The 27,877-nt window shown below is 47.1% G+C and overlaps 1 protein-coding gene across 3 annotated transcripts in view; it reads right to left on the bottom strand.

Moving 5' to 3' along the window:
• The window catches only part of MOK (MOK protein kinase), a 53,010-nt gene that overhangs the window by 13,345 nt on the left and 11,788 nt on the right, over positions 1-27,877 (bottom strand). For all 3 annotated transcript variants that reach the window (XM_068254638.1, XM_068254637.1, XM_068254639.1), the window contains exons 4-8: positions 24,793-24,863; positions 17,000-17,078; positions 11,529-11,577; positions 7,338-7,516; positions 2,956-3,057 (exon numbers count right to left, since the gene is read on the bottom strand). In XM_068254638.1, the coding sequence (XP_068110739.1) occupies positions 2,956-3,057; positions 7,338-7,516; positions 11,529-11,577; positions 17,000-17,078; positions 24,793-24,863 (480 nt within the window). The remainder of the gene's footprint in view (positions 1-2,955; positions 3,058-7,337; positions 7,517-11,528; positions 11,578-16,999; positions 17,079-24,792; positions 24,864-27,877) is intronic.

Here is a 27,877-nt window from a genome sequence, read left to right as displayed (position 1 = left end):
CAATGATGAGAGCTCCACTTGTCCTGCCCTGAGCCCCTGCGGGTCCAATCACTTTAAAGGACATTATCCCAGCACTTTGATTGGCCCAATAGGCTGCCTGTCAAGTGATAATCAAAGTGGGCCAATCAAAGTGCTGGGATAATGTCCTTTAAAAAGGAGCTGTTAGGTATAGGGTTTCAGAGAAAAAAAACACATATATCAGTAGCTAAATATTGGCTGTACTTACATTACATATGTATTTCACTGTCCACGTTTCGATTTCACAGAATGTTTATATAGTATTTGCAGAGAATAATGCTCCTGACAGCTCATGGCAGGTTCCATGATTGTCTGTCTTGTATGAAGCCAATTGTGACGTAATATCCTCCCTTACGGTGCTTCCTGATGATTCGACTCACAAAAAAGATGGTTCATGATCCGGACAACATTACTGTGCAGAGAATATTAAATAGCCATGTGGCTAGGAACAATAGTGGACTCTAACGGAACATGTCCCCTGTACAGCACAATGATTTTTCAGTGCTGTGAGTTAGGCTGCGTTACTGGCTGCTGTAACATGAGCCTGTAACTTATAGGGAAATGAAGGGGAGGACCAAGGGAGTGGGGAGAAGGAGCAGCCCCAGAATGCTTTGCAGTATCTGTTATTCGTCCTGTTGGCCTTTTTAGGAGCTTGGGAATAACAAGCCTTGCTGTTCAGCAAGCATCAAAGTAAGAGTGATTTTTAACTTCAGTATTGCCTTTTTGGCTTCCTTCTAAACTGTTTAACACAGGAGAATAGAGGTTTAAATTAGCTTTTGCAGCCTGACAGTTACTCTTTAAAGTAATTGGACCCACAGGGGCTTAGGGCAGGACGAGTGGAGCTCTCGTCATTGCCAATTAGCAGGCATAAGTTCGTAGTGCTTGCTATGCTACTCTATAAGGCACGTTAACTCTGATAAGGCATGTTAACTCTGATAAGGCGCGCTAAGCATGCAGTAAGGGGAGCTATAGTGATAGTGAATCAACTCCCCTGTGACTTGTAATATATATACTGTCTGTCCTTGTATTGTTTTGTTTGTGCCAGTTAGCAACTGCCAAGTCAAATCCTTTGTAAGTGCAAACTTACCTGGCCAAATAAATTGATCCTGATTCTGATGACACTGAAACAAGTCCATTAATATACCATAATAACTTCTAGGTGATAATTAAAACTTTACGAAACCCTCTCGGATATGTACCTACAAAAAAGGTAGAGAACGTTTGCACAGTACAGAGCAGAGGTGGAGGGGGTTGCGTTTGTTGAACACATTCTTTTTCTGCAGCTTAGGTCCCGGATATATGTTGTCATATAAAAGAGTTGAGTCCTGCGGTGCAGATACAATATACAATGCTTCTCCCCTGTGCTGCAAGGCTGGATAATGGCCTATATATTCTCATTTCCATCGCTGGCGGGAATCCAGGCTGTGCTGACTCAGAGGCTCATAGGATGATGACAAGGCTGCGCTGAGCCTGTCTAGACAAATGTTACTGAACTGCAGGTAGAGGCTGAAATCATCACAGATCATCTTATTTATTTCTGCAGGATAATAATATCCGGGGAGGTTCTGGGATGAGGAGAAACAGAGGTAGTGCAGTGCATAAAAAATCTCATACCTGCATCATATCCATCCGGCCACGACTGAGCTTTCATGATTTTGGGTTATACCATTTATGATTTAGTATTGTTATGTATTTATATAGCAGTGACATCTGCAGCACTTTATAGAGTACTTAGTCATGTCACGGACTGTCCTCAGAGGAGCTCACAATCTACAGTAATACTACCACAGTCATAGTCTAATGTTCTAACATTATTATTTTGTATTTATATAGCACTAGCACAAAAAATTATATGGTGTAGATGGGGCTTTATAGACAGATTTAGGCCTAGTGCACACCAAAAACCGCTAGCAGATCCGCAAAATGCTAGCAGATTTTGAAACGCTTTTTCTTATTTTTCTGCAGCGTTTCAGCTAGCGTTTTGTGGTTTTGTGAAGCGTTTTCGGTGTAGTAGATTTCATGTATTGTTACAGTAAAGCTGTTACTGAACAGCTACTGTAACAAAAAACGCCTGGAAAACCGCTCTGAAGTGCAGTTTTTCAGAGCGGTTTGCGGTTTTCCTATACTTAACATTGAGGCAGAAACGCATCCGCAATCCAAAATCTGCAGCAGCCCGCTCTGGTGTGCACCAGCCCATTGAAATACATTACCCTAGCGGATCCACACCCGCAAGCAGATCGCAAACCGCAGCGGAAACGCTCCGGTGTGCACTAGGCCTCAGTGCAGATTCAGGGCAAGCAGAGGCAGTATAACAAAACAGGCACATCTAAAGGGAAGTTGGGATGCCTCTTTTATTGTAACGCTGTCTCTGTACGGAGAAATGTAACAACTCAGGCAGCTTCTCGTGTTACCGCCAGCTTAGTTCGGGAAATCCCAGCATTTCTATCGCAACTGTAAAGATTTTTATGAATTAGCACACAAAAGTCTAAAATACCGAATGCGGTATTTTCCCGACAAGATTTATTCCCTGCACAGCCTTTTATGAATTGATCCAATAGTGTAAAGTCCTACCATAATATTATTATGTATTTATATAGCACTGACTGTCTTCAGAGGAGCATACAAATGTATGGGTCTCTTTTACAGTAGCACTGATTCTGAGCAGCGGACCGTTTTCCCACAGCTCAGTCTCACTGGACAGAATATGATGTCACCATGCAGTAGCTGCTTCCAGCTTGGTGAATTGGTGGGGTGGTGGGAGTCTGGGAGAGACATCCACTCTGCAGGTAAGCCCAGCACCTGCACTGATATCAGCAGGGCACATTGGTTGCTGGAAACAAGTTGCTGAAATTTCCATTGCCTGGAGTTTCTACTGAAGGTGAATTTTGAAAAGTGTCAAGTTGCAGCGATACACAGAAGCGAATGTACGGTACTCACTGCTTAAACTTTCTGAGCACTGCTGACTGTGGCGTGCCGAGGACATCGTGGATTCTGGAGATCTGGTCCAGCTCATTCAAGCCAGGAAAGAGAGGATGGAAGCTGAAATGGAGAGAGGAGTATGTTTCATTTATGATGTTATTCTAGGGAGCACGCCGACAGATGGACTTAAGTGGTTAATAAAGTGACTTTTAGTCACTTTCTGTTCCCCCGTAGTGCTTTTATATAGTAACGGTAAGCATTCCCTAACAACCACGTGACTTCTCAGCCCTCCTTACAGCTGCCAGTAGCACTGAGACGGGCTGACACCTTTCCCTCCTCTGTGGATTCCCTCCAAGGAGATCAACGGTTGCGTCTAGCTACACCGCGCCTCCTTTCCTGCATCCTGGACTACTCGCTGAAGTCTTGTGCCCGCTGCTGACTGGAGAGCCTGGTCCCGGCTGCCATCTTAGAGGGACACATGCTGACTTAGGCTAATCCTTACTGACAGCCACTACATTCCAGGCAAGACCTGTCCTGGATAGGACAGTGTGATTGCAACTCACTGCCAGTCTCAGAGCGCTCTTTTTTGTTTGTTCTTAGCCAATAACATGTGAGGGGGTCGGGAACGAAGTGGCTTAGCTTAAATTTACAGGCTTTATTAACCTCTTGAGGACCACAGTGTTAAACCCTCCTAAAGACCAGGCCTAGCTGCAGGGCCGCACAACACATCGCACAAGTGATTCACAACAGAGCTTCCTGTTGGTGGGGTCCGATCGCCGCTTGGAGACTGAAGGTGGGGCGGCGCTCCGCCCCTCAAGCAGGATATGTGCGCGCAGCCTGCACGCGATCTCCTGCAGTAGCCGGCCCCAGGACTTGACATCAATTGGCGTTAGGCGGCCCTGGGGCTGCCGCGGTCACACCTATTGGCATGACGCGGTCGTTAGGTAGTTAAAGCTCAGTCATTAAAGTGATCCCGAGCCAAAGCTCGGATACAAAATCAGATACTTGCCTGAGGGAAGCCTCCGGATCCTATTGATGCTTCCCTCTCTGCTCCGTGGTCCCCCGTCACTAAGGGCGGCCCCCCGGAACATTAGCGGCAAGGCATTGTCACCAATACAATCGGGGCTGCGCAGCTTTTTCTTCCTTGATCATGGACACGCAATAGCCAGCCGAGCCTGGCCGTTCATGCGCAGTAACCCAGAGCTCCGTGTTACTGCACATGCGCGCTCGCACGACTACTGCACGTCCATTATCCAGGAAGAGGAGGGGCCGCACTCAGCAATGGGGGGCTTACGACCACTGAGGGAAACCTCAATAGGATCTCTTCAGTGTAAGTATCTGATTTTGAACCCGAAGCTTCGGCTCAGAATCACTTTAAAAGCATTAAACAGACAGTGGGGAAAGGTGCAGGCTCCGCCCCGACAGCAGTTCCAGGGGGAGCTCCCCTTCTTCAGAGACCCTGAACCAGAACAGCTACTACTGAAGAAGTCCTTGTGAAACGGCTGTCAGGCCGGGACCTGTACCCTTCCCCAATATCTGATCCCCTCTCGCCTGCGGGGAAACGCTGCAGAATCGGGCTCAGTGGAAATCTGCCCTTAGTGCAGGTATCATGTGAGGGGTCTTGTGTACTCTGTAAAGCACCACATGTATTGCATTATGAGAGCTGGATATTAACCATGGTGATTATATCTCTCTGCAGGACATGGAGATCATACTGTATCTCAGGGTAGTCTATCTCCTTTATGTTTGCTGCCATTCTGCTTGTAACGTATTCTGGAAGACCAGCGCCCTCAAGTGGACAAACCATATCGGAGGTTTATGAACTTTCACATACCAAATATCAGTAGGCAGCAATGGAAAGCTTGTAATAATAATAAGTTGCTTGGTAATAATAAATGTGTGCCGAATTGTCGTACTATCTAATGATTGTGCTACTAATAAATCAAGCTATAAGTGCATAAATCCAGGTCGAGACCCAGTCGTTTGTTCTTTGCAGCAGCCCATACACCAGGCAAACACAGGAGCAGACACTATTAGGCCTTGTTCACATCATAAATCGAGCACTTGCGTTTTGCGTTTCTATGCACGATTTTTTTTAGCGCAAATCTGCGCGTTAGGAATTTTTAGTAAAGCGCTTTTGCAGAGCGATTTGGTTTTTCACTTCCTGACGTTAGTCAGGAAGTGAACTCTTTCACTTGGAAAAGAATAAATACAATGGGTATCATTCATAAAAATGTTGTCGGTAATGAGAATCAGTGCGGGAAAACACACCGCTGTCGGTATTTTAGACTTCTGTGTGGTCATTCATGAAAAAGTGCACAGTTGCGATAGCAGTGCGGAGATTTCCCGAACTAGGCTGGCGGTAGGCAGGCGGTAGGCTTGCGGAAACACAGCAAGCTGCTGAATTGATACATTTCTCCGTGTTCCGCTCTACTGCAGCTGCCTGGGAGGTCTGTGTCTCTATCAACCTTCCTGGCGGTAACCCCGAACGTAGTTCGGGGTAAGCCGCGCAGGAGGTTTTCTCAGGCCCTGCTGGGCCGATTTGAGTAATTTTTTTTTGCTGCACGCAGCCAGCACTTTGCTAGCTGCGTGAGCACACCGATCGCTGCCGCCCCGCGCCGATTTGCCGCTATCCTCCGCGCCGTAGAGCCTCCCCCCCCTAGACCCCCGTGCGCTGCCTGGCCTATCAGCGCCAGGCAGCGCTGAGGGGTGGATCGGGACTCCCTTAGACATCATGATGTCAGTGACGTCATCCCGCCCCTTCGCCATGGCGATGGGGGAAGCCCTCCAGGAAATCCCGTTCTTTGAACGGGATTTCCTGATCGCCGATCGCCGGAGGCGATCGAAGAGGGTAGCGGGATGTCGCTGCACAGCGGCTATCATGTAGCGAGCCCTAGGCTCGCTACATGATTTAAAAAAAAAACAAAAAAAAAAAAACGGATGCGCTGCCCCCTGGCGGTTTTTAACCTGCTGGGCGGTCTGGACGAGCTCAGCTCGTCCAGTACCGCCGGAGCCTGCCGCTCAGGCCCTGCTGGGCCGATTTGGCTCAAATAAAAAGCAGCACACGCAGCCGGCACTTTGCCAGCTGCGTGTGCTGCCTGATCGCCGCCGCTCTGCGGCGATCCGACCGCGAGCAGCGGCGAAAGAGGGTCCTCCCAGCCGCCTGAGCCCAGCGTAGCCGGAACAAAAAGTTCCGGCCAGCGCTAAGGGCTGGATTGGAGGCGGCTGACGTCAGGACGTCGGCTGACGTCGATGACGTCACTCCGCTCGTCGCTATGGTGACGATGTAAGCAAAACAAGGAAGGCTGCTCATTGCAGCCTTCCTTGTTTATTCTGGGCGCCGGAGGCGATCGGAAGAACGCCTCCGGAGCGCCCTCTAGTGGGCTTTCATGCAGCCAACTTTCAGTTGGCTGCATGAAATAGTTTTTTTTTTATTAAAAAAAAAAACCTCCCGCAGCCTCCCTGGCGATCTTAATAGAACGCCAGGCAGGTTAATAGACCGCCAGGAGGGTTAAGGGCTCTTTTCCACTATGAAATGAGATCGCGATTCCGATCGCAATCGCGTTTCAATTTCCACCATGCGATTCCTACTATACTCATTATAGTGCAGCTCAATCGCATACAAAACGCGTCAGGACGACGATTGCGCTTTGACCAAAATCGCATCTCAATCGGATCGCACTAATGGACATTGCTGCTGCAGTTTCCATTAGTTTAATGTACCTTGCGATTTGCGATCAGAATCAAATCGCAAATCGCAGGCTAGTGGAAAAAGGCCCTAACTCAGCATGGTTCTCGCCACATCCAAGGGAGCGGTATTTCCCGTCCTCATACCGCTTGCGGTAATATTTATAAATTGACATTTTGTTACATTTTTTACGATAATCACCGCACAAGGCGGTGATTTATCGCTCTGCTCGGTAATGTCAGCTTTTCATGCGGAAACAGCCTTTATGAATGGAGATTTTGCTATGTGCTCGGTAAAGTCGGCTGTTTTCAGTATTTCCGCATGCGGAAATGCTTTATGAATTATAGCCAATGTATTTATTCATGAAAGCGCTGGAGAAATCGCTATACAAAGCATTTTTTCAAGCCCTTTGCGATTTCCCTATACCTTCCATCGAGGCAAATTGCTCAGAAAATGGTAAAGGCAGCCCTTTTGTGAGCGGATCGGAATCGAACAGCTCATATGAGAACATTCTCATTGTGAATCATTGCACAAGTGCTCTTAGGGCGTTTTTGAAAATCGCCGGCGCTTAAAAACCCCTGAAAGCTCCCTTAGTGTGAACAAGGCCTTACTGCTTGTAGGTAGAAACGGCACCCCATACAATGTGCAGCATAAAGCAGATATGCACAGGACCTTGATGTACCCTTTTCATTCTGCAGGAAACACGTCTTACCTGCAAATCTCGAAAAACACGCAGCCAGCACTCCAGATGTCCATTTTGTAAGTGTAGTAGCCATCGGTAAGGAGGCACTCCGGAGCTCGGTACCAGCGTGTCGATATGTATTCTGTGTACGGCTGCTTGGAGAAGATGCTGCGGCACGAACCAAAGTCTGCCAGCTTCAGGACATCTTGCTGGAACAATACAGGGAGCCAGTAAACATAAATGTGATGAATAAAATTGCTTATTGTTTATAATATTCATTTATAGATTATTTAGTCAGTGTTTGCCCACTGTAAAGTCTTTCCTCTCCCTGATTTACATTCTGACATTTATCACAGGCAGAGCCGGGACAAGTTCCTCCAGCACTCAAGGCTGAGACACCAAAGTGCCAGGGCCTGAGGCAATCTTGAAAGAAATCGCCGCCTTCCCCCTCAAGCCGTGGGTGGGGGGCCGCTGAGCTGGAGGGGGTAGCGGGCAGGTAGGGGGTATTGGGCACAGCGGCGGGGTCCCCCGATCTGCGCTCCCCCTCCAGCTTTAAAAAGTTAAGTAGCAGCCGCCGCTATTGGTAAGAGGCAGTGGGTGGGGATGACTCACCTCTTCCGCGTTCCACTGTCGTCACTTCCTGCAATGCCGTCCACTTACAATACAGTGGCCGGCATTGCAGGAAGTGACGACAGTGGAACGCACGCTGGAACGCGGAAGAGGTGAGTCATCCCCACCCACTGCCTCTTACTAATAGCGGCGGCTGCTACTTAACTTTTTAAAGCTGGAGGGGGAGCGCAGATCGGGGGACCCAGGCGAGGGAGGGGGGGTCCGACCCCCCTCCCCGCCGCTGTGCCCATCATCCCCTACCTGCCCGCTACCCCCTCCAGCTCGGCGGCCCCCCATACACAGGTGGGTGCCGCCCCCCAGAAGTGCCGCCTGAGGCATTTGTTTCACCCTGCCTCATGGGCGGACAGGCCTGGCAAAGTGCGCCCATCCCTCCCACCTCGCCACCACACACTGATTGCTAAGGTAGCCATACACTGGTCGATTTGCCATTAGATCGACCAGGTGACAGATCCCTATCTGATCGATTCTGATCAGAGAGGGATTGAATGGCTGCCTTTACTGCAAACAGATTGTGAATCGATTTCAGCATGAAACCGATCACAATCTGTTGAGCTGCTTCTGCCGCCTGTGCCCCCTCCCCTATACATTACCTGACGCTGGCTCCCGGGCGCCCTCTATTTGAACTTCCTGGTCACTGCATTGACACAGGAAGCGCTGGGATGGAGCAGGAACAGAGCGGTGCAGCGCTGAGAAGACGCCCGGGAGCCAGCGTCAGGTAATGTATACCTGATCGGATCGGCCGCCACTAGCGACGCGCACCCTACCCGCGGGCGATCGAGGGTAATTTCACGCACGGCGCGATCGACGGACCGATCCGATTTCGGGAGGAATCGGATCGGCGGGTGCGTTTAGCGCGAACGATTGGCAGCAGATTCGATCCCAGGATCGAATCTGCTGTCGAAACGGCCGCGAATCGGGCCAGTGTATGGCCACCTTAAGAGGAGCCCCAGGGCCCCCAACACCTTAATCTCTAGTTATCTGGCTTGCAGTCACTGCCATGTATCCCCTTTTCTTATGTCTCTGCTTCAAACACAATAGGGGAATGATAGCTGAGTGAGTTGTGGGCCCTCTCCTACACTGCGTCCTGAGGCTGGAGCCTCTCTCGCCTCTGCCTCGGCCCAGCCTTGATCACAGGTGGTGAATATAAAGTGGCTGTAAAGTGTAAAGGTGGCCGCACACTCTACAATTTTTAAAATATATTTTCAGTTCAAGAATTGCAATCAATTTTTCTTACTGATCGTAATGCTAGGTACACACCATACAATTTTCTGCTAGATTTACCTGCCAGATCGATTTTTTTACAACGTTTGATCATAATTTCGATTGATTTTCCGATCGATTTCTGTTCACTCCTATGGAAATCAATCGGAAAAATCGATCAAAATTAAGATCGGACATGTTGGAAATAATTGATCTGGAAGGTAAATCTAACAGAAAATTGTATGGTGTGTACCTAGCATTACATTTAAAAAGTCTGACCAATGTACCACACACCTGTGTTCAATTTTTACCCAATTAAGAAAAAGATGATTGAAAACTCTGAGAAAATTGCACGGAAGTACCGGTATATTCGGGCGTATAAGACGACCCTCCAACTTTTACAGTTAAAATATATAGTTTGGGATATACTCGCCGTATAAGACTACCCCTCTTCCAACGCACACCAAATAAAAATTTAAAAAAAAAGATCATATACTGGTGCTATGTTATTTATGAACAGATACTGGTGCTGTGCTGTATGTGGTATCCAGTATATAACAACATATAGGCGGTTGACTGGTAGGATTGGTCAACTCTCCCTAACTGGATTGGTCAGCTCTCCCTGTTTATCAGAGCGGTATAGAATAGATCGCGCTGTGCCCATAAAACACGCCTCTTTCACCCGTCTGGCCCCGCCCTTGTATCCTATTTACCTCCTTCTCTGCCTCTCAGATCTTCACTACAGTCCTCAGCAGCGAGATCTGAGAGGTGGTAACAGGATAGGGCGAATCACCACCACCAGCATCAATGACACCTGGCGTATAAGACGACCCCTGACTTTCCAGAAGATTTTCAAGGGTTAAAAAGTAGTCTTATACGCCAGAATATACTGTATATACAGTATGAGGAAATTGACAAATCTACCACACACCATTCAGCATTCTCTGCCCCCTTAAAGGGGTTCTCTTGGGAGTTTTTTAAAATAAAAACGGACACTTACCTGGGGCTTCTACCAGCCCCCTGAAGCTGTCATGTCCCGTGCCGTCCTCCTACGATCCTCGGTTCCCCGCCGCCGGACCCGGTAATATATTCATCTAATAAGACGAATAATGCTCGTTCCCGCGCACGTCATCAGTAGCTTACTGCGCAGGCGCAGTACAAAGTTTTCTTGTACTGCGCCTGCACAGTAAGCTCCCGATGACATGCGCGGGAGCGAGCACACATGCGGCCACGGCCACGCAGCTGCAGTGGGTCTCAGATGCCGATCAGACCAGGACCGGCGACGGAGAACGGCGGATCGTTGGAGGACGGCGCGGGGCATTACAGCTTCAAGGGGGCTGGTAGAAGCCCCAGGTAAGTGTCCTCTATTTTTATTGTAACCCCCCCCCCAAAGAACTCCTATAAGAACCAGAGATTGCTGGGTACAGCAAAGCAGCGCAAAACGGCGCTTACCGACGAATCTCTGCGCAGTCCCGCCGATCACACTGCTCACCCATTGCTGCAGGTTTCTCTATCTGCCGTCGCTATGACGGCAGAGCGTTGTGCGTTGGTCAGGAGCTGCTTTCATTGGCTCCTGACCCTTTCAATCAATGTAAGCCAATGGTATTGGCTTAAAGTGATGACTGGGTCAGGAGCCAATGAAAACGGCTCCTGACAGGCTCACAGAGCTCTGCCGTCATAGAGACGGCAGGGCGTGTGTATTGTGGCAGGGAGATAATGGCGCGATCGGAGGGAGAAGCTTGACTGCGAGGCGAGGATTGTTGCAGTCTACATCCTGTCAGATCCATGCTGCCACATGCAGGGCATAGATGCGTCAATCTGTAAAAGGTTAATTGAGATTTAATGAGGTATTTACCTCACAAATCAGTAATGTACCTCACTAGTCGGTAATTTACCTCACAAATCAGTAAGTTACCTCACTAGTCTGTAATTTACCTCACAAATCAGCAATGTACCTCACTAGTCGGTAATTTACCTCACAAATCAGTAAGTTACCTCACTAGTCTGTAATTTACCTCACAAATCAGCAATGTACCTCACTAGTCGGTAATTTATCTCACAAATCAGTAATTTACCTCATTAGTCCACAATTTAACTCAGAAATCAGTAATTTGCCTCACAAGTCGGTAATTTACCTCACAAATCAGTCATTTACCTTGCTAGTCGGTAATTTACATCACAAATCAGTAATTTACCTCGATAGTTGGTAATTTACCTCACAAATCAGTAATGTACCTCACTAGTCGGTAATTTCACGTTTCCATGTGGTAACAGCCTTAGTGAATTGACATTTCACAACCATGCCGTATTGCGTGAATGGAAGCCTTTGTCTGATGCTTTGCCCAGCACTCCCCATACAGTGACTGGGAATCAATCTGTCACATTCCTCACCTTTATTAGAATATTTTCCGGCTTGACGTCGCGATGAAAGATCCCATTTCTGCAATAGCCAAAGAGAGAATATTTAATGCAGAAAAAGTAATACCTCAGGGAGCTCATCCAACCAGAGGGAAACATGCAGGTCTAGCTGTAAGGACTGGATGATTCCAGTAGTTATGCTGCATTCACAAAGCGGCATAACTTATTGTTATTATTATTGTTTTATAAAGCGGCACCATATTGTGTGGTGCAATACAGAGTAAGAAACAAAACATGTGGTACATAATAACACCGACAATGGTATACACCAAATATAGACACTGGTATGTTATACAGTATTGGTAGACAATGGCTATCATTCATAAAAGTATGTTCGGTAAAAAAATCTGGGCGGGAAAATACCACTTTCGGTATTTTAGACTTGTGTGTGCTAATTCATAAAAATGTTTACAGTTGCGGTAGAAGTTCGGTATTTTCCCGACCTAAGGGTGGTGGTAACATGAGAAGCTGCCTGAGTTGATACATTGGGCTTGATTCACAAAATGGTGCTAACAGTTAGCACGCTGGTGAAAAGCCCTTTATCACGCCTAAACTCAGTTTAGGCGTGATAAGTTTAGGTGTGATAGGTTTAGGAGTGATAAGTTTTTAGACGTGATAACTATACCACCAACTGGGTTAGCACCGCAGTGCACAGCTGATCAAAAGTTTTGCGCTAGCAAAGTCTGGTGCACTTCGCATAGAGTTTAATGGCGCTGCTTTGCGTGCGGGACTTTGCGCGCAATCTAAACTTATCTAAACTTATCACGCCTAAACTTATCACGCCTAAACTGGCTTTTCACCAGCGTGGTGCAATGGTTATCACGCTTAAAGTCTCTAACTGGGTTAGCACCGCTTTGTTAATCGAGCCCATTTTCTCCTGAAGAGACAGCGTTACAATAAAAGAGGCATCCCCAACTTCTCTTTAGATGTGCATTCTTTTTTAAACTGTCTCTGTTTGCCCTGAATCTGTCTATTAGTCTTCCTAAACAATCTATTAAATTGCCACAGCTTAGAAGAACTTCAAGAAATGTTACACATGCAGCCGGGCCGAGGCATAGGCTGGAGAGGCTCCAGCCTCAGGGCGCAGTGTAGGAGGGGGCACAGAATTCATTCAGCTGTCATTCCTAATTGTGTTTGAAGCAGAAAGAAATAAGAAAAGGGGATACATAGCAGTGACTGCAAGCCAGATAACTAGATATTAAGGTGTTGGGGAGGTTGTGGGTCCTGTGGCGCCTCTTAGTCTAATAGCAATCAGTGTTTGATGGCTCGGGGTGGCAGGGATGGAGGGGCGCACTTTGGTGTCTCAGCCTTGGGTGCTGGAGGACCTTGTCCCGGCTCTGCGCAGGCTTTCTGGTGTAAAAAAAAAACTTATGAAAACAGGTACCCAAGAGGTTAAAAAACACAGCCTGGGGTATTCTGGAAAGCCTTTTTTGTTCTGCTCTCACCACTGCTGCCTGGGAGATCTGTCCCCATTAACTTTGCTGTTATTCGCACCCTTATCACCTCTTCAAAGGGAGCGGTATTTTCCGTCCCAATACGCCTGCTCTAATCTTTATGAATTGACATTTAGTGACATGTGTTGTTATAATCACCACACAAGGCGGTAATTTACCTCACTGCTCGGTAATTTGAGCTTTTCATGCGGTCACAGCTTTTATGAATTGACATTTTGCTAAGTGCTCGGTAAAGTCAGCCGTTTTCAGCATTACCACATGCGGGAATGCTTTATGAATGAAAGCCATAGTGATTACAGTGACAAATGTAATATAATGATTACAATTTATAACAAATTCAAAAGACACAAAGGGGGAGAGAGCCCTGCCCTTGTGAGTTTACAATCTAGAGAAATAGGGAGGAAACAAGAGGTTGGGATAGTATACAATAATCATACGTGGAGGCAGTGTGTATTTAGGTTATATCTGGTAAGGCCAGAGGTTGGAGGAAAATGGCCTACGATGAAGCTATCCGGCTAGTAACGGTCAGCTGAAAGCAACGCACAGCCGGCAATTCTGGAGCTACTTCTATAACGGCTGCCTGTGCTGCTTCCTCACACAGCTGGTGATTTCAGCCACTTCCTGTGCAAGAAAGGATTCATGGACTGACTGGGAAGGAGGGGTGGGGAGGGGGTGTTCTTAGTTTTTATAAGACCCGGTTCACATCCAGCCTGGTTGCCAATGGCCAACCAAGTGAACAGTGCAGTGTCCACGCCACAGGTTTCTGGGAGGAACACATTTGCTGTTCGGAAAAATTGTGCAGGTCGGATATTTGTGTTACAGTTACTGTGGACTGATAAGTGTGAACAGATTATTATTTAGGTTTTTTTTTTAGCCCCCTCGGCTAATATGCGAGTCACTGGAGCAGAACGACTGGTGGAGCAGGTTTTGTTACTGGCAGAGGAGTGTAAGGATTGTGCACTAGTGATCCTGCTCTTACCAGCTGGCCCCCTGCTGAGTCTGTGCCCCCCATCCCCTGCAACATGGTGTGCAAAGTGCGCTGCTCAAGACTACCTGCGTTCCCCGGCTTGTGGAGCGGAGCGTGCAAGGAATGTGTCAGCGGTACAATGAGCGGGGATTCTTCCTGTGTCTCATATCTGATGCCATCTAGTAGCTTCTTCAGACACAGCTGTGTGATCCTGGGGAGGGGAGCGGACTTGTACTGGGGGCACATCTGGTTACAGTGGTGGGGGCTATACTGGGGAGGGGGCTTATAGACGAGTCAATCACTTTTTCCTGGTGTCTGGGGGAAAAGTGGGTACCTCGGCTTATACATGGGTCGGCTTATATGCGAGTATATACGGGTATTTTGTTTGTTACAGATTTTTTTAAGGGCCCATTTGCATTTGTGCGTCTTTGAGACAGATGTTGAAATGTTTTCAAGTGCGATTATGCATCTGATCTGAATCTCTCTGAGGCTATGTTCACTTTATAAAATTTATGGAGAGTTTTTTTAAAAGCGCCTTTCTCTGCGCTTTGCACTTAGAAAAGCGCTTTGTAAGCGCTTTGGCTGAGCGATTCGTTTTTTCACTTCCTGACTTCAGTCAAGTGAACTCTTTGACCCGGAAATGAATAAATACAATGTATTTATTCATAAAAGCGCTCGGAAATTACAATACAAACAAAACGCCTTTTCAAGCGCTTTGCGATGTCCCTATACCTTCCATTGAGCCAAAGCGCTCAGTAAATGGTACATGTAGCGCGTTTGCGATTTTAGTAAAATCGAAACGCTCACATGTGAACACTCTCATAGGGAATCTTAGCACAAATGCTTTTGGGGCAATTTCTAAAATCGCCGGCGCTTAAAATAAAAAAAAGAAATGCTTATAGGGCTTCATTCACTAAACCGTGATAACTCGTATCAAGGCCGCGCTAACGTTTTGCGCGAATTTTAACGTTTTGCATGCATTTCGCGTTTTGCTCACAATCGTGAATTAGTGTGTGTGAAAATTCGTGATTGTGCGCGACTATGCACGCAAAATGCAAAAATGCGTGTGAAAATGCTAGCGTGGCCGTAATAAGAGTTGAATCAAGCCCATAGTGTGAATGAGCCCTAACTGTGGAGGGGTTCGCATGCAAAAAAAAAAAAATTAAAAATGCTGCCAACTATCTATTTTATTTCTCTGCATGCAAATTTAGAAGCAGCCTGTTGATATCAATAGGCTGCGATTCCCCGTCTAAATTCCATACCCGCTAACTTTTTCATAAAAGGTAGATGACAATTTTAAGACACACCCTTGCCACACCTCTGACCACACCCCCCGTCATGCATGCAAAACACAAAAGACAATCACAAAGAATTCAGAATCAAAAGATGTTGTCTTATCATTCAAACCACACTGGTCCTTTTTTACTATCATTGGTTTTTCTTCATTTTAAAATTTTAAAATAAGAAATATATCAATTTAATTGATGGGAATAAAGTGTAGAGTCAGTTAAATACATTTTTCTGCTAAAAAAATACATATATATTTACACAGATCTGTACACCAGTCCTGAAAGAGGGACATATGAGGGAGAAAAAGGAACAGAGGGATTTGGTTGCCAGAGAGGGACAGTTGGGAGCTATGAATTTGCGTGCAGGGAATCACTAGTGGAAATGGGCTGTTATGCCTAGTACACACCATACAATTTTCTGTAAAGGTGCGTACACACACAGTACGGCCGCCAACGACGGGTCTTTCAGACCCTCCTGCTGGACGGACTTTCAGCCGACAGTAGTGCGTGTGTACGCGCTGACGGCGGACTGATAAGGCTGTTCCTGAACGATCCACTGAGCGGGAGGATCTGAAGGACCCGTCATTGGAGGCCGTAGTGCGTGTGTACGCACCTTTATGCTGAGGATACACGGTACGTTTCTGTACCGTGTATCGACCAGCTGATCCGACCAGCTGATAATATTCAGCTGGTCCGATCACGCCGCTCGACCCGCGCCCGCTCGATCCCCGCCGGCGGACAATGGCAGGGAATCGATCGCTGATAAGGAAGCGCCGGCGGGGGCGAGCGGTAATTGATCCGCACGCGCGGACGAGCGAGGACGCGGCGGGAATCAATCCGGCGGCTAATTGGCCGCCGGATTGGCCCGTGTATTTGCAGCATTAGATTTTCTGTTAGATTTACCTGCCAGATACATAATTTCCAACATGTAAAGGCCCATACACACGTCGGATTTTTGCGAACGACGCGTCGTTTGAACGTTCCGTCGGTCGCACGTCAAATCCGGCATGTGTACAGACTATCGTTCGGGTGATAAGACTGGTTTTCAGCGATCCGCCCGAACGATAGTCTGTACACACGCCGGATTTGACGTGCGAACGACGGAACGACGGAATGTTCAAACGACGGGTCGTTCGCAAAAATCCGACGTGTGTATGGGCCTTTAGAAATTATCTATCTAACCATCTATCTGCCTAGCAATTAGGCATTGTTCTACTCAGCAGGAGATAACCAGAAGACAATGCACCAGAGATAATGACCAGTCGGATCGTTGGTAACCAGTCTTATCACCCGAACGATAGTCTGTACACACGTCGGATTTGACGCGAAAACGTCCGAACGACGGAACGTTCAAACGACGGGTCGTTCGCTAAAATCCGACGTGTGTATGGGCCTGTACTTTACAAAAAAATAATCTAATTACAAAATATCTTACAGAAAAAATAACAGAAAAACAGAAAATTGTATGGTGTGTACTAGGCATGATGCCTTGTCTGTGGCCCCGACCAGCACATGTAGATTGCTCCAGGATACAGCATGCAGAGAATGGCAGCTCTATACACAGAGGAGGAGCTGGGGGAGGAGGCAGCGGCTGCACCGGTGGCAGGTAACTTGTGTTCCAGTTACCTAACAAGGAATGTTATTATCTGAGATCTCCTACTGAGAGGACACAGAGTCCTGCAGCACATCCGGGAGTTCAGTGTTACTCACAGGACCTTCTGTACTCTGGCCTACCTGTGGATGTGCTCCAGCGATCTGCACAGCTGATACATGTAATTTCGCACTTTGTTTTCAGGTAACGGATGTCTTCGCTCTGTGAGAGAGAAAGAACGTGACCAATGAGAGATCAGCATGATTCAGGCGACTTCTCTGCTGACGTAATCGTTTACTGATCGGTGACAAAACACAATGATGTATACAGTACACACACACACACAAGATTAAAACGTTTCGTAAACTGTTTCAGACAGCTAGCCAAGGTATAGGGCCAGGTCATGTGACATGCTAGGCAGATCTCTCTATAATTGAACCTGATCAGAGAGAGATCCGTTGACAGCCAATACACCACAGGCCGATTACCGATTGATTTTATCATGAATCTATCATTACCTACGCCACCAACCTGGCCGCTCCGTACAAGTGTAAATGCACCCCTGCCCGCTGCCCCCCCCCCCCAAGTAAGAATTGCAACAAAATGCTTCCCCCTCCCCCCCGCATGCAGTGAAAAATCTAACCTGTCCCCCTGCTGCACCCCCCTCAGTGGTGTTCTCCCCAGGCTCTTTTAGCCAGGTGCTCCACCCGGTTAGTTTTGTTGAGCACTCGGTTGGCAGCAGCTCACCACCTCCTATGCTGTAAGCAGAGTTGCACACAGAAGCACCAGACCTGCATTCTCTGATCTCGCCCCACCCGGCTACTTTTCATGCTACCCGGCTGGAAATAATTTCTGGGGAGAACAGAGCTTCTTACCCCCCCCCCCCCCCCCACACACACACACACAAGCGGGGGAAGGGGGGCGGGGCACTTGGGGGGAGTTTTCCCCTGGGGGGACAGCAGTGGGGAAGCGCCAGGTGTTACCCGGACAAATCGCTGTCGTGTACTCCTATCTTTTATTTGCCTGATGAAGCGGGTTTAGCCTGCGAAACGCGTTGCGATTAACCCCTGGAGTGTACCAATAAACATACCTTGTCTTGAATACACAGCCTATGTGTCTGCTTGTAGGAGGTAAGTCCACCACTGCCTCCTAAGCAATTGTAAACATTTTAAGTATTGATTTTATCCTTTTGGCGCCTCTGTTCTCTTTTACAATATAAATAAAATCAGTAAGCTGGCATTCTGCATAGAGTCCACAATTCCAAGAGAGACAGTCAGGCTGCCTGGTGTGTGAGTCTAATTACACTCCACTGACAGAGCCCATTAAAGAAGAACTGTCGCAAATATCTTAAAATATAAAACACATACAAAAAAGAAGTACATTTCTTCCTGAGTAAAATGAGCCATAAATTACTTTTCACCTATGTTGCTGTCACTTACAGTAAGTAGTAGAAATCTGACATTACCGACAGGTTTTGGGCTAGTTCATGGGGGATTCTCAGCATGGTCTTTATTCTTTATAAAGACACTCCCTGAAAAAGATTTATACAAAGAGGCTGGCCAGACTCCCTGCTTGCTGCACACTTTTTGGCAGTTGGACAGAGCGACTGCCATTCACTAAGTACATTTTGAAAATAAAGAAATCCCTGTGAACCCCCATGAGGAGATGTGTTAGTCCAAAACCTGTCGGTTCTGTCAGATTTCTACTACTTACTGTAAGTGACAGCAACATAGGAGAAAAGTAATTTATGGCTCATTTTACTCTGGAAGAAACGTACTTCTTATTTGTTTGTGTTTACATATATTTTAAATTTTAAGATTTTCACGACAGAGGTCCTTTAAGCCCCACAGTACAATTTTTCCATCAGATCGACCAGTGATCTGATAAGAAAACGCATTGTGTGTAGATGTCAAAATTGCTTCCGATCGGTTTTGCAATCCATTTTGCGTTGATAAGTACCCGAAATCAATTGGAAACTAATTGACCGGTCGGAAATTAATTAGATTTAGGTCAGTTGTAAGTTTGCTGGTAACCTGCGTAAAATTGCAGCGGATGGGCACGCCCTTGCCAGCGGGTGACTGACGGAGAATGTCGTGACCAATCAACTGTGAGCAGATTAGCATCAATCACTGCTGTAGCCGATAAGCGTGTGTGTGTGTGTGCCTGAGTGTGTGTGTGTGTGTATGCCTGTGTGTGTGTGTGTGTATGCGTGTGTGTGTGTATGCGCGTGTGTGTGTGTGTATGCGCGTGTGTGTGTGTGTGTATGCACGTGTATGTGTGTATATGCGTGTGTGTGTGTGTATGCCTTTGTGTGTGTGTGTATGCCTTTGTGTGTGTGTGTGTGTCTGTGTGTGTATGCGTGTGTGTGTATGCCTTTGTGTGTGTGTGTGTGTGTGTGTATATGCGTGTGTGTGTGTATGCCTTTGTGTGTGTGTGTGTGTGTGTGTGTATGCCTTTGTGTGTGTGTGTGTGTGTGTGTGTATGCCTGTATGCCTGTGTGTGTGTGTGTATGCGTGTGTGTGTGTATGCGTATGTGTGTGTATGCCTTTGTGTGTGTGTGTGTGTATATGCGTGTGTGTGTGTGTGTGTATGCCTTTGTGTGTGTGTGTGTGTGTGCCTGTGTGTGTGTGTGTGTGTATGCCTGTATGCCTGTGTGTGTGTATGCATGTGTGTGTGTATGCCTGTGTGTGTGTTTGTGTGTATGCGTGTGTGTGTATGCGTGTGTGTGTGTGTATATGCGTGTGTGTGTGTGTATGGCTTTGTGTGTGTGTGTGTATATGCGTGTGTGTGTGTGTGTGTGTGTGTGTGTGTGTGTATGTATCTATGTATGTATGTATGTATGTGTGTATGTCTGACTGTGTGTGTGTGTATGTGTATGTATGAGTGTATGTATGAGTGTGTGTATGTGTATCAGTGTGTGTATGTGTATGAATGTGTGTATGTGTATGAGTGTGTGTGTGTGTGTCTGAGTATGTGTGTTTTTCCCATAGAGGTGTATGACCAGTGGAAAAAGTGATTGCGCTATGGGTAAATAATCTCTGCTGCCTGACATTTGTGAGCACAGACTGTAGGATTTGCAGAATGTGCAGGTACCAGTGTGTACTGACTGTTTTAGGAGAGTCCCCATCTAGTGGTGGCTGGCTATACTGCAGGCTGTGTTAAAGGCGCATAACTCTTTGATCAGCAGTTAGATTGTTGTGTGTGATCAGGCTGTTATCTGTGTGTGGCTTGTACACAATGCCAGGCAGCACAGGCAGAAGAGCTCTATTCATGGAAAGCACACCACTCCCTGCTGTGATCTGCAGGCCAGGGCAGCCTGTGCTCAGATCTCCACTTCAAAGGAGCCCAGGTGTTCAGGTAAATGTGTACATAATGTACCTGGGATTCAGATTTTATGTACACAGAAGCAGATGGGCCATACATAGCAACATGATGTAATCTCTACAGACACAAAACAAGCTTACTCCTGCGCGTACACACGTTAGCTTACACAAGAAGGGCCTTGGCAAGAAGCCAGCGTGTGCTGGCGACCCCCGTCCATGTTTAACGATCTGAAACTCTGGCATTTTCAATTGATGTTAGTGATGAGCACTAATTTCACATAATCATGATTTTGCATCATAATTTGCAATTGCGATGAGAAATCATAATGCAAAATTTCAGGGAAAATCTTAATTTCGTATGTAAACGTAAACGGGAACTGTACTTCTGCGTAATTCACAATTTTGCGTAATTTTTGCGTAGTTCTGTGCCAACTTTAGCGTTCAATAGTGAAGCCCCCAAACAATTGTGACGCATATTAAGGGGAATAGAGGGAACAAATCAAAACAAATCAAATCAAATTATCATTTTTCAAAAAGACCTTGCAGTTTTTGAGATAACCGATTTTGAAAATTCAAATGGAAAAACATTTTTAAACTGACAATTTTCTGAGCTTCAAAGCCATTTTATCTTTGCGTTTTTAAAATCGATTTTCTCAAAAACTACAAGTTGTTTTTGTAAATTATTTTTTTTCATTTATTTCCATTAACATACGTCACAATATTGGTGACAATAGCATGTATGAGGGCCTTGCTATTAACCACTAAACTCAGCACAAAATTACGCAACATTTTGTGAAATTACGAATAGATTATGTAAAATCACTTGAATTTCCAAATCGTAATTAATTATGGCCGCAACTGCGAAAAATTATGCACATTTTCACGTAATCATAATTAGCAGATTAGGGCCCTTTTCCACCTGCAGTCGCTAGCGTTCACGCTGAACGCTAGCGATTGCTGAATCGCAAAACCGGCGATTCCCCGACGTTCGCGGGCGCGATTTTGCTATGCTATGCACTGCATAGCAAAATCGCGGCAAATATCGCTCCGCCGCGCGTTCGCGTTCCCGTCAAAAGCGAATCGCGGTAGTGGAAATTACCTACCGCGATTCCTATGTTAAAAAGCAAACCGTAGCGATTGTAAAATCGCTAGCGGTTTGCGTTTTTGCGATTCAGCCAGCGCAAACGCGCTGGTGGAAAAGGGCCCTAACTGACGTAATGAAATATTGATCATATATATAGTTCAGAAATTATGTAGTCTCGGGGGACCCCAGCATACCCTGCATATTTGGGGTCTGCAGGAGGCATGGGTGTGGAGAAACTGGGGCTTTGATTGTACCTGAAGTGATTTTTTATTTTTTTATGTAAAACCTGTTTCTGAGATCACCGTGCGCCTGCGTGTGACGTCATCTGTCGTTCTGTGCATGCGCTGGTGACACGCAGCACAGAATGATAGGGAAACTCTATTCCATACTGCAAAAGGGAGAAAACTGCTCTCAATGCAACAGTTTCCTATGGTTTGCTCAAAGTACATACACCTACAAATCCGTCCACAAAACCTGTCCAACCTACATTTCTGATCTTACTCAGAGATACACACCTAGCCGCTCACTCCGCTCCTCCAATGAACTTCGCCTGACCGTCCCCCGCATCACCCAGTCCCAAGCCCGCCTCCAGGACTTCTCAAGAGCTGCTCCAACACTATGGAACTCCCTACCTCCACCCATTAGGGCAGCCCCTTCCTTCAACATCTTCAAGAAGGCCCTCAAAACTCACCTTTTCACTGTAGCCTACCAACCCTCACAAGTGCTCTAAACCCGCAGCTGGACTCTGGTCCCCTACCTTTCGTGTCCCTACCTCTCCCTCTAGATTGTAATCCTTTGGGCAGGGTCCTCCTCCTCCTTTTGTGTCCTACCTGATCATGCACCTCCATTACTGTGCACCCATGCTATGCATCTGAGTGAACCTAACTTGCCTAATCTTCATGCTCCCATCCAGTGACTGACTAAGCCAGGGACGTAACAATAGACCCTGCAAGGGATGCATCTGTAGGAGGGCCCAGAAGCAGCAGGGGGCCCGTGGGGGGGAGAAGTTTCTTCCCCCTGTCCATAGAGACTGACAACTAAGGGCATGCAAAGAAACAACTTCCTGCTCTCTGCACAATTGTTCTACACTGCATCTGCTCAGCCACTGATAAGGAATCATACAAAGTTTGGCAGACAAAGATTTGTAGACAGATCCTATTCAGTGCACAGCAGGGTCAAAGGGGGGCCCTACCCAAAGTTTCGCAGGGGGGCCCAGTGAGCTCTAGTTACACCACTGGACTAAGCATTACCTGGTACTCATACTGTGCTGCGTGATCTGGTTTTACTTGTATTCCTGTATTGTAGTATTGCTGTTTGTCACCCCCAAATATTGTCTGTAACCTAAACTAATGTCCAGCGCTGTGTAATATGTCGGCGCTTTATAAATACAATAAATAAATAAAGCAACGCCCCCTGCTGGCAGCTCTGCATTATGATAATTTTTGGAAAACTATAAAGGCTCGTACATAAGACGCGACGTTTTGAACAATTTTTCCAATAAATGGCGATTTTTTTGCATGACGAGCGATTGTTTCTGCGATCTTGCACCATGGGTATGTGCTCTCGATTAAATCTTTGATGCCTTGCAATGCGCAAGGATTACAACTGTAACGGCGGATCGGATCTTTAAAGAAAACCTGTAACGAAAAAAACCTCCCCGGGGGGGGTACTCACCTCAGGTGGGGGAAGCCTCCGGATCCTATTGAGGCTTCCCCGTCCTCCTCTGTCCCACGGCGGCAGCGATAAAGCTCCCCGAACAGCGGGGATGTAAATATTTACCTCCTGGGCTGCAGCACAGACGCAGTATCGGCTCTCCGCTCGGAGATAGGCGGAAATAACCGATCGCTGTCGGGCCGCTCTACTGCGCAGGCGCAAGTCTCCTGTGCCTGCGCAGTAGAGCGGACCCGATGGGAATCGGCTATTTTCGCCTATTTCCATGCGGAGAGCCGCAACAGCGCCCCCGCAGGAGCTAGGAAAGGTAAATAAATCAGCACTTGTCAGGCTTGTCGATGGAGGATTGCGGGACACTTCGGGGGAGCCAGCGCTGGATTCCCTGCAGCTACAGGGGAGGAGGAAGCCTCATTGAGACCCTGAGGCTTCCCCCTCCTGAGGGGAGTACCCCCAGGGGAACTTTTTTTTGTTACAGGTTCTCTTTAAGATCTCAGACTTGCATGCAAAGTGCCTCGATCGCTTGACCTTTCGTTCATGCCCGTCGTATGACGTTGTGTCTTCCCGCGGGTAGGAAGATGGATCAGAGGGAAGGCTCATTCGTCGGGTGGAATCACTGTGTGGTTCCTCGATCCATCTTCTGACGCCTTCAGGTGAGTATTCAGCTTGATACTAATCCATGGTTGTTGCACGGACATGGAAGCTGAGAGATCACCATGACAACCATCATCTTTTACATCATCTTTTATTATTTCAAACTTATCCTAATGTATATACTAACCAACGGTTGCAAATATGCAGGGATCTGGAAGCACCTGTGGGCGGCAGCTTAGTGTGCGTGGCGCAGTTGTGGGTGGTGGCTTAGTGGAGCGGTTGTGCTGTTACATATAGAAAAGAGGGCAGCATACAGAATAGGAGGGGGCTGTTGTACATGGATGTTACACATGGAATGAATGGGTTGCACATGGAATGGGAGGGGGGCTGCTGTACTTGGATGTTACACATGGAAGAGGGGGCTGCACATGGAATGGGAGGGGCGCTGCTGTACTTGGATGTTACACATGGAAGAGGGGGCTGCACATGGAATGGGGTTGCTGTGCATGGATGATACACATGGAAGAGGAAGCTGCACATGGAATGGGAGGGGGCTGCTGTACAAGGATGATACGCATGGAAGAGGGGGCTGCACATAGAATGAAAGGGGGCTGCTGTACAAGGATATTAATCATAGAAGAGTGGGCGGCACATGAAATGGGAGGGGCTGCTGTACATGGATGTTGCACATGGAATGGGATGGAGGCTGCTGTACAGGGATATTACACATAGAAGAGGGGGCGGAACATGAAATGGGAGGGGGACTGATTCACATGGATGTTACACATGGAAGAGGGGGCTGCACATGGAATGGGAGGGAGCTGCTGTACATGGATGAGGGGGCTGCACATGGAATGGGAGGGAGCTGCTGTACAGGGATATTACACATAGAAGAGGGGGCGGCACATGAAATGGGAGGGGCTGCTGTACATGGATGTTGCACATGAAATGGGAGGAGGGCTGCTGTGCATGGATGTTACACATGGAAGAGGGGGAGGGGGCTGCACATGGAATGGGATGGAGGCTGCTGTACAGGGATATTACACATAGAAGAGTGGGCGGCACATGAAATGGGAGGGGGACTGATTCACATGGATGTTACACACGGAAGAGGGGGCTGCACATGGAAAAGGAAGGGGGCTGCAGTACATGGATATTACACATACTGTAGAAGAAGAGCCTGCACATGGAAGAGAAGCCAAAAGAATGTTGGCCTAATGAAGGACAGAGTATAAATCCAGCCTTTTCCATGACATGATCCATTTACCTCTTATCAGCTCGTATATATTCATGTCCATCAGCTCACATATCAGAGCCAGGCAGCCTGACTTCCTGTCGCTGGAAAACAGAAAATATTCCAAATAACCCAGAGAGCTTGATAGTGTGCAGATCAGCAAACTGAGAAAGCTGTGCAGTATAGCAGTATACATCATATTGCAAATCATCCCAATGGTGCAAAACGTCCTACTGGAAAGAGCCCAAACTGTACATACTATTATTTATTAAAACCAAAATCTGATGGAGTGGACTGTGTGTAGCCGTAACTCTGTCTACAAACAACTGATATATATATAGTAACGGACGGACATGCGGTTTTACCCGTACAGGTCCTGACAACAATGAGTGTTGCAAAAATTGGCATGGTTGAGCGTCCATGCCTTAGTGACATATAAGGGGAACAAGCATGGGGAAATGTGTGTGTGTGTGTGTGGGGGGGGGGGGGGGAGGGGGTGTCATGGGACATCCCCTTGGGTGGGCATCCACATTTGTCCACCATATTTACCAGCTGAGCCTCACATGGCAACCCAGCTCTGACTTGGGCTATATGCTGCCGGGGGGCAGTTTGATGTGATGTGGTGGGGGAGATGCTTTGATGTATATACTGCAGATAGCACTGCACCTGTGTACAGCACTCTTGACAAAGCCCTTTGGGGTGAAACATGTTGAGCACGAGGATGGTTATTGCACTGTATATACTGTATGTATATATTCTTGAACACTCCTTATTTTCTATCGCTTCAGTGGCTCCAGTTCATCATTGTTTGACACATATCGGCTGTGTGGGTAGTCTACAGCAGCAGCAGTGCGGTCTACCAAACTTTCTAGACCGACACTCTTTTATACTACACTTTGTAGAGAATCTATGTGTGCATCAAACCAAGTAACACCTGACAAATCTGGCTTTGCAAATGTGGCCTAATAGGCTGCTCACGAGACATTGCTCATACAAATATGCATTTGCTTTCGCATGCCAAAATATGCAGGGTCAAAAACCAATACCGCAAAGCGGTTGCACTGCAGGGATTACTTCATGCTACATTAGCACTATCCAGGAGCGCCACAGGGAGGCTTCCCAATGCCCCCTTCCCAGCGCTGGCCATGCTGGGAGGGTCACTTGCACCTCCCAGCCTCCCCCTCCGGGGTGCCGCTGTGGATTCCAGGCAGTGAGAGGCCCAATCCCCCCCGTGGCGCTCCTGGATAGTTGTAATGTAGCATGAACTAATTCCCGTACGGCGACCGCTTTGCGGTATTGGTTTTTGTCCCTGCATAGTTTGGCATGAGAAAGCAAATGCATATTTGCATGAGCAATGTCTCGTGAGTAGCCAATTAGGCCAAATTTGCAAAGCCAGATTTGTCAGGTGTTACTTGGTTTGATGCACACATAAATTCTCTACAAAGTGTAGTATAAAAGAGTGTCGGTGAAACCACTCTTTCATACTACCCTTTTCGTTTTTTTTACAGACAGCCCAAGTGTGTCGAGAAAGTGTGGTGGAGTGTCAGGAACTAGGTGGGTTAGTTACACTACACACTGGTACACCCTACAGCAGGCTTTCTCAACCAGGGTTCCTTGAGCACTCTGCAGGGGTTCCTTGGCATTTTACCCCATCGTGGGGGAAGTATAATAGAGCACACTATAATAGGTGGTACTTTTACAAGAAGCACTAAATTGGGGGGTCAGGAGACAGTATAATGAGTGGCAGTATAATAGGGGGTAGTGAAATAAGCAGCCACACATACTTTTAAAGACCACGCCTCCTGCAAAATAAATGCAGGGGTTCCTCGAGATCAAAAAATTGTTTGCCTTGCGATCCCAAAGTTATTTGCAGGGTTCCTCCACGGTAGAAAGGTTGAGAAAGGCTGCCCTACAGTGTGGTGATGGATAAACAAGGACCCTCACCAGGGCCATATTATATATCTATCTATATATATAAAATCGTGTGTGTGTGTGTGTGTGTGTGTGTGTGTGTGTGTGTGTGTGTGTGTGTGTGTGTGTGTGTGTGTGTGTGTGTGTGTGTGTGTGTGTGTGTGTGTGTGTGTGTGTGTGTGTGTGTGTGTGTGTGTGTGTGTGTGTGTGTGTGTGTGTGTGTGTGTGTGTGTGTGTGTGTGTGTGTGTGTGTGTGTGTGTGTGTGTGTGTGTGTGTGTGTGTGTGTGTGTGTGTGTGTGTGTGTGTGTGTGTGTGTATGTACCGCGATCACTCGAAAACGGCTTGACCGATTTGAACGAAACTTGGTACACAGATCCCTTACTACCTGGGATGCTATGTTCTGGGGGTCTCGCGGCCCCCCTGCACACCTGGGCGGAGCTATAAACAGCAAATCAGATTTCACCCATTCAAGTCAATGGAAAAAATGTAAAAGGCTGCCATTCTCACAGTAATCAAGCCACAGTCCCCACACTTGGCACAGGTGGTCACTTGGTGACCGAGGTTACAAATCCAGGAAAAGTGGGCGGAGCATAAAACAGCCAATCAAATTTCAGCCGTTCATTTTAAATGGGAAAATGTAAACTGCAGCCATTCTTAGAATGTTAATCGCAGGGTTCTCAAACTTGCCACAGTTGGTCACTGGGTGAATGCGATTAAGATTCAAGAAAATGGGTGGAGCCTACAACAGCCAATCAAAATTCACTTATTGATTTTCAAGGGGAATATTTAAACTGCTGCCATTCTTACACTGTTAATGGCAGAGGCTTCAAACTTGCTACAGTCGTCATTGGGTGACTGGGGTCCAAATTCACTAAAGGGGCGGGGCCACATACAGCCCATCAGATTTCCTTGGTGGATAAACTGCTTCCATTTACGCATTTTTGATGCCAGGAACCTGAAAGCTCACAAACTTGGTCATTGAGTGACTGTGTGTCAAGGTCACAAAAAGTGGGCGGAGCCAAAAACAGCTTTTACTGGGAAAATATAAACTGCAGCCATTCTTACATCGTTAATGGCAGGGTTCTCAAACTTTGCACAGTTGGTCATTGGGTAACTGAGATTAAGATTTTGGAAGGTGGGTGGAGCCTACAACAGCCAATAAAAATTCACCTTTCGATTTTCAAAGGGAATGTTTAAGCTGCTACC

This window comes from Hyperolius riggenbachi, chromosome 9 (genome assembly GCF_040937935.1).
Source record: "Hyperolius riggenbachi isolate aHypRig1 chromosome 9, aHypRig1.pri, whole genome shotgun sequence".
Classification (NCBI taxonomy): Eukaryota; Metazoa; Chordata; class Amphibia; order Anura; family Hyperoliidae; genus Hyperolius; species Hyperolius riggenbachi.
This window is presented reverse-complemented; position numbering and strand designations above follow the sequence as displayed.